This window comes from Euprymna scolopes, chromosome 23, assembly GCF_053919585.1.
Source record: "Euprymna scolopes isolate OS-2025 chromosome 23, ASM5391958v1, whole genome shotgun sequence".
Taxonomy (NCBI): domain Eukaryota; kingdom Metazoa; phylum Mollusca; class Cephalopoda; order Sepiida; family Sepiolidae; genus Euprymna; species Euprymna scolopes.
The window spans coordinates 116,454,096-116,469,264 of record NC_136504.1 but is presented as its reverse complement, the minus strand read 5'-3'; the positions used below and the strand labels follow the sequence as shown (position 1 = coordinate 116,469,264).

At 34.6% G+C, this 15,169-nt stretch overlaps 1 protein-coding gene across 1 annotated transcript; it reads left to right on the top strand.

The window, feature by feature from the left end:
* The first annotated feature begins 5,377 nt into the window (after window positions 1-5,377).
* Window positions 5,378-5,764, top strand: LOC145245672 (uncharacterized). The gene has a single exon (XM_080107230.1). It carries the CDS (start codon window positions 5,378-5,380, stop codon window positions 5,762-5,764), a length of 387 nt encoding a protein of 128 aa, XP_079963356.1.
* The last annotated feature ends 9,405 nt before the right edge of the window (window positions 5,765-15,169 follow it).

Here is a 15,169-nt window from a genome sequence, read left to right as displayed (position 1 = left end):
GTTTTCTCATGAGATGATCATCTTTACTTAACTATTACGTGTAATTATATTCATGCAGATATTCTACATGATTTATACTTGCATAATATTTGCATAAAAAGCTTATAGTAAACACAAATCTCTTTCTATATATATTTATGTATGCGTATATATATTTGTTTAAAAAATTTTGCCTACCAAACTCCTCTGTCAGTTTTTGGTCTACAGACATGAAACTTAATCTATTAGGATATTCGAACCCATGTGAAACTTTATATTTGGGTTTTAGCCGCGGGAAAATTGGTGCAAAGGTGTGAAAATTAGAAAAAATGAAATTTGCCCGGCGAAGGTTGAATGTCGGCATTACGAATATGCATGCATAACGTAATAGGTATTGGTTTATGTTTTAATTTTTAGCTTTGCAGTAAACATGTCTTCATAGCTCAGGCATTAACGTCTAAGGAAAAAGTAAATCGTAAGCTAAACGTTTTGGTTTCGATTCTATGGAGGCCAGGCGCGAACGCAGACCCCACAATTTTATTATACAATCCCTATTTAAGTTAAAACATACTTATCAAAGTATTCTTATGTACATCTATATCAAAAACACTTGTAAACGTTTTATTTTTATTTTTAAATTTTTATTTCCATACTTTGTGGACCAGGTGTGAACGCAGACCCCACAGTTTTAATGAACCACCATTCTGCCAGATCAAACATATCCATTCCTGTGTCTCGATACATCTTCTATCATTATATGCGATCAGTTTTTTAAAATAGTCAACCATAAAGGAGCCTATTCGTGACCAGGTATTTATTTGCTCCTCCACCGAACAAATTAGGCACAAGGCCGATTTTTAATGTGAGGAGTGAAGGGGAAATGAGGACCAACTCCCCGGGGAGTAGGGGAGCTGGATAGTGACAATTGGTATGAAGGGTTGCCCCTACATTGACCAAGGTCTTATATGTGGGGTCGCATCCACATATGGTCTTTGCTTGCAGTATCTGCCGGCCCGAAGGCCACGAAGGTGGCCTATTCGTGACCAGACACACACAGACATTCAGCTTTATACTATGGATGTTTAGATGTACGACCCTCGAGGACAACTTGGATTTTTCTCTTACTTAAGAAGAATTTAATTACATTATGTATTCTTCCAGTGGTTGGCTTTCATTTTACATTAAATTCTGTTCACTGTACGTTAGTCCCCACCCCCTCAAATGGTGGGTGCTCATTTTCCGTTAAATTGCATTGTACGCTGCCCCCCACCCCAAAAAAAAATATGGCCATAAAGTAGGTGTCTATTTTAAGTTAAATTATTATAGAAAAGTGATCCCCCACATTTTTGCCACTAACATTTTTTCATATTTTGGAAACTACTCGTTTGCTGCAATTTTAAACGTTATTTTCGTTTTCAGCACACCCGAAAACCTTAAAAAGTGGAAATTTTAAAGGAATTTTCGAGGGTGGATTAATTCTTCATATTTACCGTATTTTGTTTAGTTTTTTTAGTTTTAACTCATTTTCCCAGCAGCGAGATCGCCGATAAACACAGCGTATTTTATAGAACCGATTAAACATTTTACATAAAATAAAAACACTAAAAACTTATCCAGTTAGGTAGAAAAGTAAATTATCTTGCTTTTGATAACATATTTGTTTTGTTTTTTTTGACAACTTTTTCGAATCTATGTGTATAGTAAAACAAACGCGCACATAATAATTACAAAACACCCTCCACTCCCCATGTTAAGAATGGCTTTCAAAATAATAACGTTATTATTTCAGCACGGTGACAAAAGTGCACAAGAAGCTTCATTTTTTTTAAACCATATATTTTATTTAAATTTCTTAAATAAATGAGTTATCTTTACGATTACTGTTTCGACTTCACTTCCGGTTGCTCCTTCGTTTTTAATTAATTATTTTGGGGTATCTTTTGGTTATTAAATAGTTCGATGTCTTTTTGGTTATTAAATAGTTCGATGAAAGCACAAAATACGGCGGAGGTTAACAATCCTGCTACTTTTCAAAAATCGCTAAAAAAATCATGGCAGACGACCTACGCATGACACTGAAAGTAATTCACGTTCCCTCTGACACGTGACCGGAAGTTAGGGGGCATATGTGTATTTGTTTTGGCTTTATATACCTGAATGAACAACGAATTGTTACATGGTGCTGGTGCGGAAAGAAAAACCAAAACATTATCATTTTATTTATCAACTTACGTTAATAAACTAGAATAAAAACATAACACGTTTCGGTACTTGTGTAGTTTTGCCACGAGTGTACGTACGAACCATTCAACAATAAAAAAAAACACTGCATGAAAACAACACTAGCAAATAAATACTGGGAACTCAAGGAAAGCGGACATTCGCCAGTAGTCGAATGGAAAATAATAAGGCAAGCTACCACGTGTAGGGACCTAGACGACCCATGTAGATTACGCCTTCATGAAAAATTTGCTACCCTGTACATAAAGAACCCCAACATCTATTAAACTGTAGAAGAGAAATAGCAAACAACTGTGTCCACAAGATAAAATTTTCTCTTGGATAGCGATACAAAATAGTTTTAAAACTCACAAAAACAATAGAAAATAAACAAATAAATAAATTAAATAAACATGAATATACATAAATGATCACACATATATGTACGTATATATATATATGTATATGTATATGTGCATATATGTGTGTACACATATATATATATTTATATATAAACTAACATTAATAAAAAAAAAAACACTAACCTGGATTTAAAACAGATCAAGAAACTAAATATCCTGGCTAAATAGAGCACACACAAAGAAACAGGTCAACCAGAGGTCAAATAGGCCTTTGTTCGATAAGTGCATGCTCACTGGCTGATAGGAAGGGCGTGGTGGATTGCTAATTGGCTAACTAAAATCTCAATAGAAGATGACCACAGAATTCGCGCATAAGCCTGAAGAGTCCTAGAGTGGATGAAACACGGAATATTCAGTGTAGCTTAATTGCCATATACATTTTATAACTTACTAACTAGCTCTACCTACGTATTGAGCACTTTTGAAGTAAATACTTAAAGTTTACGCATAAATCTATACTTTTGTATATTAATTTTATGTGAGTAAACTAAGTAGTTATATATATATATATATATATATATATATATATATATATATAGATAGATAGATAGATAATCTGGAAGAAAGAGAGGGCCTGTTTCCTCCGTTTGACTATAGGTGGCGATACTGTTTTTCCACCCAGTTATGGAAGCACAAAATGTATATAATGGCACCCTTGAAATAAAAATAAATGTTTTTGTTATATTTTAATTTTAAACATGTTTTTTGTTGTTGTTTTTTTTGCAAACATATTTAAGTTTTATTTTTTTCCAACATATTTACGTATTTTGTTTTTGTTTTTGCAAATATATTTAAGTTTTGTTTTTCCAAACATTTATGTTTTTTTTTGTTTTTATGTTTTTTTGTTGTTTTTTTTGCAAGCATAAACTAAATGTTTTTGCCATATTTTTCTTTTAAACATATTTATGGGCACAACCGTTTTTCCGCGAGTATTTTTACGCTCTTATAATATTAAAAAAAATCAGCGTTTTTATCTTTTTTTATGGACCCCCCTTTTTTTTTCTTTATTTTTCTGCACTTATTTTACCTTTTACCCGAGTATATATATATATATATATATATATATATATATATATATATATATATATATATATATTTGAAAAAGGATATTGTAAAGTAAAACCTGAATCTTACTTAAAACTACTATTAAAAAATAACGCGGTACAATAAGTGCATAAGCAAACTTTTCAAAAAGAAAAGTATTTCAAAAATATTTTATGCTTGCAAAAAAAAAAAAAAACGTAAATGTTTGAAAATAAACCAGCAACAAAACGTAAATGTTTAGAAAAATAAAACTTGAATATGTTTGCAAAAAAAAAAAAAACCCAAAAAAACATGTTTAAAATTAAAATATAACAAAAACATTTTTATTTCAAGGGTCCATTATATACATTTTGTGCTTCCGTAACTGGGTGGACAGACAGTAACGCCACCTATAGTCAAACGGAGGAAACAGGCTCTCTCTTCACGATTACCTATATATATATATATATATATATATATATATATATATATATATATATATATATATATATATATATATATTACTTGTTTATTGTTATATAAACATGCTCACATCCCGCTGCTACAAATAGCCACTTGTTTCAATCAAACAACAGATATCATCAGGCAGCGACTTGACTATTCAAAAGTTCAATGAATAATCAATGAATAATTAATGATTATTATTATTATTTGTAGCAGCGGGATGTGAGCATGTTTATATAACAATAAACAAGTATTATCAGCTCTTTTTATTGAGCACTATCTAACAACCTCGTTGAATTCATTAGTCCATTACTTTTAGATAAAAAAACCCGAGTATATGTGTATATATATATATATATATATATATATATATATATATATATATATATATATATAAAATTTTTAAATGTTTTTTACCCCATTATAATAAAAATATATAAAAATACGTAAACGCTTTTATCAATTTTTTTTTTAATCACATATCTATCTCTCTCTATATATATCTATAAAAGTGAAAGTGTCTGTCTGTGTGTGTATCTGTGTATCTGTGTGTATACATTTCCCTATGCAATAACTCTGTCAATTTTAAGTCTACAGACTCGAAATTTGATATACGGGGTACTGAGATTTGGGAAAATGGATGTGATTGGTTTTCGGCTAGAAATTTGGCGATTAAGGGATCAAAGTTCAACGATTTGACCTTTGAAAACTCTACCAAACTCCTCCAACAATTTTGGGTCTAAACACCTGAAATTGTAGATATAGGTTCATTGGACATGGATCTAACTTAATAACTTGATTTGAGCCCAAAACAATAAATTTTAAGGCGTCATAATAGGGGTCAAAGTTAAAAAAAATTGACCACTTATTTTTTTTTTTGCTCAACATACATCTCCAAATACCCGGGCAACGCCAGGCACCCACGCTAGTATATATATAAAATATTAACTTAATTAAAAATAGTTAAAACTGTAAAAAATCTGACACATTCAGTTTTTTTCATGTTTCTGTAAATATCTAGTCTGACAAAATATATAACATATTAACTAAAATAAACATAGTTATTTGAAAAGATAAACGATTAAAAAAATTTTTAAATTGATCAAAAAGTTTACGTATTTTATATATTTTTCGTTTACCATTTGGAATAAGTTCAAATTTTTCACCGCGAAATAACACATATTTTATCAGGAATATCAGGAGTCATCTGTGAAATAGATGTTCTTGTTGGTGGAAGAAACCAGCAGGAGCATGACCAGCGTTTGGAAATGGTGCTAGAAAGGATGGAAGCAACAGGAATAACGTTAAATGATAAATGTGTAGTCTCTGTTCGCAAAATTAAATTTAGTGGTCAAATCATTTCAGAAGACCCAGAGAAGATTAAAGCGATCGTGAACATGGCCAGACCACAAAACGTATCTGAACTGCGACGACTCTTAGGAATGGCAAATCATGTTGGTAAATTTGCTGAAAATTTAGCGGAGACCACAACACCACTCCGAGATCTGAAGAAAGACAATGCATGGATTTGGGATGAGCCTCAGGAAACTGCATTTAAAACACTAAAGGAAAATCTGAGTTCTGCACCAGTACTGCTCCACTATAGTGTAATAAGCCAACAAAAATTTCAGCTGATGCATCTACCTATGGTTTAGGTAGAGTGCTGCTCCAGAAACAAGGGAATGACTGGAGACCTGTATTTTATACCTCAAGATCATTTACCGAAACTGAACAAAGATATGCTCAGATTGAAAAAGAAGCCCTTGTGGTCACATGGTGTTGTGAAATATTTGCTGACTTCTTGATTGGACTGCATAAGTTCATAATTGAAACAGACCACAAACCATTATTAGCATTACTAAAAACTAAACGCCTCGATGAACTGACCCCAAGAATACAGCATCTCCGTATGCACCTAATGAGATTCACCTATGAGATTACACATACCGCTGGAAAAATCTCCTTACAGCAGACACGTTATCTAGAGCTCCAAACAGCCTACCAACCAAACACGAATTCGAGCAGGAAACAGAAACGGACATGTTCATCCGTTCAGTTATACAAAACATCTCTGTTACGGATAAGAGATTGGGGGAAATAAGAGTGAAACAATTGATAAAATATGCAGTCAAGTCATGAACTATTATAAAAGGGACCACTGGCCTGAAACTGTTATGCAAAATCCTCAACTGAGACCCTACTGGTTTATAAGGTAGTATCTTACAATCTGCCAAGGACTCTTACTATATCAGAGTCGACTCATCATCCCTGCGGATCTTCAAAAGGACATCTTGGATCGTCTTCATGAGGGACATCAAGGTATAGTAAAATGTAGAGCACTGGCAAGGAGTAATGTTTGGTGGACAGACCTTTCAAAACAAATAGCAGAAAAAATAGAGCAATGCAATATTTGTGAAAAAGAAAAAAAAAATATCCACCAGAGCCACTACAACCAACCAAGTTGCCTGACTACCCTTGGCAAAAAGTTGCGATGGATTTATTTGAATTGAATGGCCACAAATATCTGATAGTCATAGACTATTAGTCAAGATGGATAGAAATATCTCATCTAGAAAATACCCTTACAGGTTGTATTGTAAACCACTGCAAATCAATACTTGCTAAGTATGGTATACCTGAGATGGTAATAAGTGACTATGGCCCTCAGTTTATATCTAAAGACTTTCTGGAGTTTGCTAAAATCTATGGTTTTGTTCATCTCACTAGCAGCCCACACCACTCACAGGGTAATGGTGAAGCAGAACGCGCTGTCCAGACAGTTAAAAATCTGTTTAAAAAGTCAAGTGATCCTTATATTGTTTTACTTAATAACCGCACTACTCCACTACAGCATGGCCAAAGTCCTACAGAATTGTTGATGAATAGGAAACTCAGGACTCGCATTCCAACACTCCCCCACCAAAATGAAAATTATCAACAAAATGTTGAAAAATTCAAAGAAGCAGATGCTCAGGTCAAAAGGAAACAAAAGGTGTATTTTGACAAACAGAGAACAAACTCCCGTTACCCAAGGATAAGCAGTTTGGTTGAAAACACCTAAAACGAGCCCAGCCAAAGTGGTAGATACTATTATTCCAAGATCAATCCTGGTTGAGACTGATTCAGGATTGTTTCATAGAAATAGAAGCCATCTTTTGGAAAAGAAATGAGCAAATCGTTTCCTCCAATAGCTACACCGACAGAATTGTCTGTCTTAGCAAACACATTCAGAGATATTCCGGAATACAGCCATAATAATCTTATGGAACAAACTGACCTGACAGATGTGCGGTCAACTCTACACGAAGATATCCAACCTTTTAATTCGGAAAGTCCCAAAGTAAAATATACAAAGAGTGGTAGAAAAGTTCAACCACCAAAGAAACTCTCACTATGAATTTGGGACTTGAAAGAGGGATGTAAGATAATTTGAATTACCTCCCTTTGACTGTTAAACCTTCTTTTCTTTTTCTGAACTCTTCTGAGAAAAGAGGCAGAAAAATATACATCATCGAGATCGACGAGGTCTGTAAGAGTCAGTCAATAAATTATTTTTATTCATTTTATATTTCCCTTTTAGTCTGTTTTTAACAAATCCTTCAAAACATTACAGCTTGTTCATTTTCAATTACCCGAAAGTATTTATTTGTACAGCCCTCACAAATATCAGTTCGACATGTATCTTTTAAATGTTTTTTTCAATAAAATTGTTTTAAGCTTTTTGCAATAAGATATAAAAAACTGAAAGCTATAAAGATATTTTTAAGAATTAAGAATATGAAATAAATTCGCGCGTTCGCTTTGAATTTTCTTTCTTTTTTTTCCAATAAAAATATAATTAAATAGAAATATTAGTTTAACAAACGTGTGAATGAAAATGAAAAGTTATAATAAAGATATTTTAGAGAAGAATATGAAATAAAGTTATAAATATTTTTTTAGTTACCCGTCACGGTACTTGTACAGTTTAATCAAGACATTAAAAAAATGAAAATATCGAACAAAAGGTTATATTGTACGTATTCGTTTTGGACTGAAGATCTCCGAAAAAATTTCACTTTATTTGATCGAGTAGTTTTTTTTTACAGCGAAAAAACATGTTTTTATGAGAGCGCGTTGAAGACAGACATCCTGGATTTGTTTTAAATTTTTGTTTGAATTTTAGAAACGACACGGGAGATAACTCCATGTAAGCGCCGACACTCCCTCCCCATCTTTAATAACTAGCTTTTCTTCCTAAAAATCGAACCCCCCACTGAACCACGCGCTCAAGATAAGAGGAGAGAGAATCAGAGAGAACTTCGTCATTTACAGCTTTTGATGTGTTGCCGTAGATGGCCGTGTCATCAGCATAGATGTCAACGAATGATTTAAGTATGTGTTTAGGGAGATCATTGATGTAGATCAGGAAAAGAGTTGGGCCCAGGATGGACCCTTGAGGGACTCCAGCATTAATACTGCAGGCCTCTGATTTTTGTCCATCGACCACTACTCTTATGAGCCTATCAGAGAGAAATGATTCAATGATAGAGAAAACATTTCCAGTTATACCGTAGCTGAAAATCTTGTGAAGTAGGCCCTTATGCCATTTGCCGAAGGCCTTTGATATGTCAAGAGCAATTGCCCTAGAAAGGAAGCCTTTCTCAAGAGATTCACTAATCCTATGAGATATAACCGTTAGCACATCTGTGGTAGATCTTGCAGATTGGAAACCATATTGTGTGTCACTAAGAAGGTTATTTCTGCTGAGGTGGTTGACTGTTTCTCTATTTAATATGGATTCCAGCAACTTACAACACACAGGAGACTTATTGGTCTGTACCGAGAGAGAGATGACTTATCACCTGAATTCTTAAATACAGGGCATACTGATGAGGTTTTCCAGGGTGTTGGGAAGCACTTCTCCTTAAGGCAACTCTTAAATAGTTTCGTAAGTATGGAAGCAAGTTCTGGTTGAAGCTTTTTTAACATTAGAATTAGGATGCCGTCAGAGACAGTTGCTTTACTGGAATCAAGGTTCTTGATTAGCTTGGTGACCTCATGCACAGATATTTGTATGTTACCTAGCGTGTTTTGTGTTATAGGAGGAAATATGGGGAGTTGATGGCCTTCGTCACATAGGGTAGAATTAGCTGCAAAGTTTTTGGCAAATAGTTTGGCCTTGTCTGAAGCTGACGAGATGACCTCTGGTCCATTGATAATGGTTGGGATAGAACGCACACTTCTGTTCAGGATCCTATTTGTTATTTGCCAAAACTGGTGGGAACCAAGCCACTGATCAGCTACTTTGGATTTAACAGACTGAGCATATAGCTCTATTGCATTCTTTATTACTCTTTTACAGTGGTTGCTGGCAGTCCTGAAAGCAGCTTTAGTCTCAGTGCATCTATTACGTTGGTAGTTATGGAAAAAGTGATTTCTGTGCGCGATGGCAGCAGCACATTCTGGGGAGAACCATGGCTGGCTGTTAGGTTTTTTGGGGAATTTTTTAGATGGTATGAATCGGTCTATGCCTACAATTAACCATTCGGTCAGGTCTGATACTATAGAGGACACATGCTTTTTAAACATGGAATGCAGAGGTAGATCAGATATGAATGTACGGAAGCTATTCCATTCAGCCATGGAGTATCGGTATACAGTACAGTGGAGGGGTACGTCTGGGGATTTATTACATTTCATTTTTATCTTAACTGATACGACGGAGAATGAACAGAACATGAACATAGCTCAATGGAAGTTGGGAGAAAAAGGTCTAGGAGGCTTGCATATTGACCTGTAGTATCGAGCACACGGGTGGGCTTGCAAACAATCTGAGTGAGGTCATTAGCAATGGCAAAATCATGACAAAAACCCCTCATCATCTGTCTTATTTGAGTGGGTCAGCCATTCCACGTTATGGACGTTGTAGTCACCACAGATGTGGATGTTAGCCGAGGGATGTGCAGACAGGATCTGGTCTATTTTCTCAGATAGACTCTTAAAGATAGTAACTCCGCTGTTATGGGGCCGATAGAGGGCAAATATAAATGCAGTGGTGTAAGCAAGTGCAACCCAGAAGCACATATAAGGTAAATTAGGGTCTTCTCTGGAGGTATCCCTGCCACACTGGAAGCCATCTTTAATGTAGGCACATATTCCATGCCCATGGCGATCTTGGGGGTCAGATTTAGCTGTTTGTCAGAAAAATCACTCATTTGAATGAGAACTGAGGGACAAAAAAGGAGAAGCGAGAGTTACTGGAGCTGCCGATAACACATCCACTGCATTAGCTACTCTGCATTAAAAAAAGGGGGGGGTATAGGTACAAGGGACTTATTAATATATACTTAGTAAAGTCCGGTGCTCAATTATCAATTCAGGACGTTTTTTGAAGATAATCTCCCCTCCCATATTAATTTGGGGATTCCATGTGCAATACTAAATAGATACTAACTCCAAAGCATTAACTGTCATAATCTTCAAAAAAAATTATATCGCCTATAGATATTTCTTTTATTGTAATTTGTCGCAGTCGTGAATCAATGCTTACTAGTACTTGTTCTGATACTAAACTTTATTTAGTCTGTCGTTGGTCAGTGAAAGAAAAATTCATCTAAACTAGGGCATATTTTTGCTATGGGAGATAAATTCTATGCTTTTTACTTTTTAAGACGATTTCATCATATTTTGCCAGTCAGACTAAGAGATAGAAAAAAGTTAACTACCCTAAAAAGTTACGATGGCTCGAAAATGGGGGATCATTTTATGCTTAATTTATATGCGAAACTAATTAATTATAAAGTATTTATTTTCTGGATGTTCACACATAATTATTTGAAAAAGTAGAATCACATCTTTAGGAGGGATAGCTGAGTTTCCTCATCTACTTTAGAATACAGATATAATTTAATTTTAATTTTACAAACTTCTTAATGTTGTCCTGGTGCTTATCCTTAAAAATACACAGTTGAAAATATCAGTTCCAAATAAATTAACAAGAAAACTCTTTGATATAATTACCTATTAGGCAAAAATAGGTACAGTGATGATCATATTTATTGGCACGGTAAAATAAAAGTTAAATTTTGTCTAATAAATTCTAAAAAAGGGATTAAATTAAAGAAAATAACAAAGTATATTATGTATTTTTAACTGGCCTTTCTGATGCAGCTATCGGATTTTAGAAAAAATAAATAACAAAGGAACAACAAACATAATTGCAAAAAAACCCTTGTTCAAAATTATTGGCACGGCTTTGTTTTTCTTTTAGTATCAGTATAATATCAATCAATTTCCGGTTTACGTGCTTTCTGAACTTTTTTATAGCCATATTATGCTTGTTTAACGCTAATTCAGTGAATATTTTTTTTCAGATAATTTTTAGATAGCGATTTATTTAAACTATTATAAGTGACTAAATTATAATTTTCAATCGCCATGGTTAAAACTAAGGAACACAGCGAAGACGTCAGGAAGCTTGTTGTAGCATGCCATACCAATGGGGAGGGCTATGATAGGATTTCAAAGAAGCTAAACCTTCCCAAATCCACTGTTAGAGCCATAATAAACAAGTTCAAATCGCAAGGCCACGTTATGAGTTTAGAGGGTAGAGGGAGAAAAAGGATTCTTTCCCCAAGAGATGAACGGAAAATTGTTCGACAAGTAAAACAAAACCCAAGGATCTCTGTTGGGGAGATTGTTGATGAACAGAGCACCTCTGGAGTGAATGTATCTCGACATACAGTTGGTAGAGTTTTGAAGAGAGCTGGTTTAAAAGCATGTCGTCCGAGAAAGACTCCCTTATTGAAGCCTATGCACCTGAAAGCAAGGCTAGCCTTTGCAAAACGTCATATTGATAAAGATGTTGCATTCTGGAAACGTGTTCTATGGACTGACGAAACGAAAATAGAGTTATTTGGCCATAATAAAGTGTCTTATATTTACAGAAAATCTGGCGAAGCTTTCCTGCCTAAGAACACCATACCCACAGTGAAGCACGGTGGAGGCAGTTTGATGTTTTGGGGATCCTTTGCTGCCTCTGGACCAGGGCGACTTGTTAAGGTCACAGGTAGCATAAAAAAGGAAGATTATGTTAAAATATTGGATGAAAACCTGAAAGACTCTGCTAAAGAGCTCTCACTTGGTCGTCGTTGGTGGTTCATGCAAGATAATGACCCAAAGCATTCGGCTAAACTGACTAAGAAATGGCTTGAGGACAATCATATTAATGTTTTGGAGTGGCCATCACAAAGCCCAGACCTTAATCCAATTGAAAATTTATGGAGAACATTAAAATTGAGGGTAATGCAAAGGAAGCCTAAGAATCTTATTCAATTGGAGGATTATTGTCAGGAAGAGTGGGCTAAAATTACTACTGAAGAGTGCAACAACTTGGTTGTAAACTATGAAAAGCGACTGAGGAAGGTAATCAAGGCCAAAGGCTATACAATTGATTATTAAATAAATCGTGCCAATAATTTTGAACAAGGGTTTTTTGCAATTATGTTTGTTGTTCCTTTGTTATTTATTTTTTCTAAAATCCGATTGCTGCATCGGAAAGGCCAGTTAAAAATACATAATATACTTTGTTATTTTCTTTAATTTAATCCCTTTTTTAGAATTTATTAGACAAAATTTAACTTTTATTTTACCGTGCCAATAAATATGATCATCACTGTATATACACCAAAAATTTTATCTCCCCAGTTAAAAAAACAATAAACCAAATACAAACATAATAAACAGAAAATTAAATACTAATAACTTTACACTACCTATGCAGTATGCACACATTAACAACATGTCACTACCCCCCCCCCTCCAAAAAACAACCATCTTCACAAAATGGCCGTTAATCGTTATGTTTGATTTTAGACAAATTATACTTTCTGTGGAGTATTTTGTTTACTTCTCTTTTCCTGACTCTTTATCGACACTGCACATACATTACCTTTGTTTATCTTTTTTTATAGGAAATTTTTTTCCGTTAGCTCCACCTTCATACTTTTCTTTAAAATGCCGACTTTGATAGGTTTTCGACTATGCTGATTAAGAAAATCTTATTTATAATTGGTAGATACAAGTAGTTTTCAATATATAAAAACTTGTATTATGCATTTTAAATCAGTGGCTGCCAGATTTGTACGCACGCACGAGAAACAAATTTAATTCTCTCCAAAGGACACTGCCACCCCCAATTTTTTTGTTGGTTTATAGCATTTGCGGGTGGGTATCCTAACAACGATTATCAAGGTTAAATTTTGGGGCCAATATTTTTACACTCCCCCACACACACAAAATGGGGTGTCTATCCTGATAGCTGTTCTTAAGATGGGGAAGTTGGGGTGTCTATTCTGAAAGCCGTTCTTAACATGAGGAGGTTGGGGTTGGCCAACAACAACAACCACCATACTTTAATTTTTTTAAAGGGTGAGGGATGATTTCACTGGGCAACACCAGTTAACGGGTCCTGCTAGTATTTAAATAATTTAAGTTAATAGTCTTGTAAAAAACACAATTTATCTTCTTTCGCAGAAGAAATTCTGATTATATGCTCTTAAATGCTATCCTGTTAGAAATGGGTAATCACTGTATGTTAAATTTATATGCGGGACTGATCTCTTTAAATTCTAAAATAATTGTTTTACCCAAGGTTTTCAAATGTAATTGTCTAAAAAAAGTAGATATATCTGTTATTTTTTGGGTACGGGAGCACCTTAGAGTTCTCATCTACAAATTTACCAACTTTTCCTTAAATTATTTAATATTAAAATAGTACTAAATATTCTTTAACGTTTTCTTGTATAATGTTAAAAATATCTAAACTGTAGAATGTATTGTAATGAACTTATTTGCCTTACTATTAAAAATAAAACCATTCCCTATTAAAGTAAAACCGAAAAATATGCTTGGGGCGGGGGCAAAGTATATTTTTCGGTTTTAATTTCATAGGTACCGTTTTTGCCAAGGAAACACAACAAAACTAATACAGAAAAAACTATTAAAAGTCAATTTTTCTTTAATTTTCCATTTGGCCTTTTTTTTTTTTGCCACTTATCGGCTACTAGTCTCTCGCTCCTTGACAAGGTTCAAAAGAGAGTCGCAAACCTGATAGGCCCTGAACTGGCATCTAAGCTTCAGCCTCTGTCCCATCGACGAAATGTTGCATCCCTCTGCCTTTTCTACAAGTATTTTAGTGGTGAGTGCTCTGACGAACTGCAATCACTTGTGCCCCCACGACGCGAGCACCCTCGACAAACCCAACAGGCTACTAGATCCCACCCCCACACTGTAGAGGTCCCTAGATGTAAAAGATCTTTTTACTCCAATAGTTTCTTCCCCAGAACCGCAAGACTCTGGAATTCCATTCCAGGTCCCTGCTTCCCCAACAGTACTGACATGCAGAAGTTCAAGTGTAACGTGACCCGACACCTTGCTGCCCAAATCCCTACATAGTACCCCAGTAGTTGTTGCCCCTGAGAGTAGCCCCCTACACCAAAGTGGCAATTTGCCTTGTTTGGGGTGAAAATGTAATAAAAAAAAAAAAAAATAAAAAAAAAAAAAAAATGTGGCTTCGTGTTTGAATTTGGCCTTTTTCCCCCTTTTTTTCTTGAAAAATTTGGCTTCAAACATTTGTTAGTCTGGCAACCCTGTTTTCAAGAGAAGATTTCAAAAAAAGGTTTTCAAGAGAATGTTTTCCGTCACTGGTAAGTACATCATACTTATTTTCCTTCACTTTTATTTAGAAAGCAATTTTTAGTGTGTATTTGCTATTTATTTTATTCTATATTCTTGTCTGTTCCCATAAGATAATTTCCAGTTCCCCCGCCCCCAAAGAAAATGGTTGGTTTTCATTTTACGTTATATTCTGTTCACTGTACATTACTCCTCCCCTCAAATAGTGGGCGCTCATTTTCCGTTAAATTGCATTGTATGTTGCTGCCCCCAAATAGAGTCATAAAGTGGGTGTCCATTTTACATTAAATTATTATAGAAAAGTGATCCCCACTTTTTGGCCACCAACATTTTTTCATAGCTTGGAAACTACTGGTTTGCCGTAATTTTTACCGTTATTTTCG

Coding starts and splice junctions, on each gene's coding strand:
- LOC145245672 (XM_080107230.1), top strand. CDS start 5,378: ATGGTGCTAGAAAGGATGGAAGCAACAGGAATAACGTTAAATGATAAA.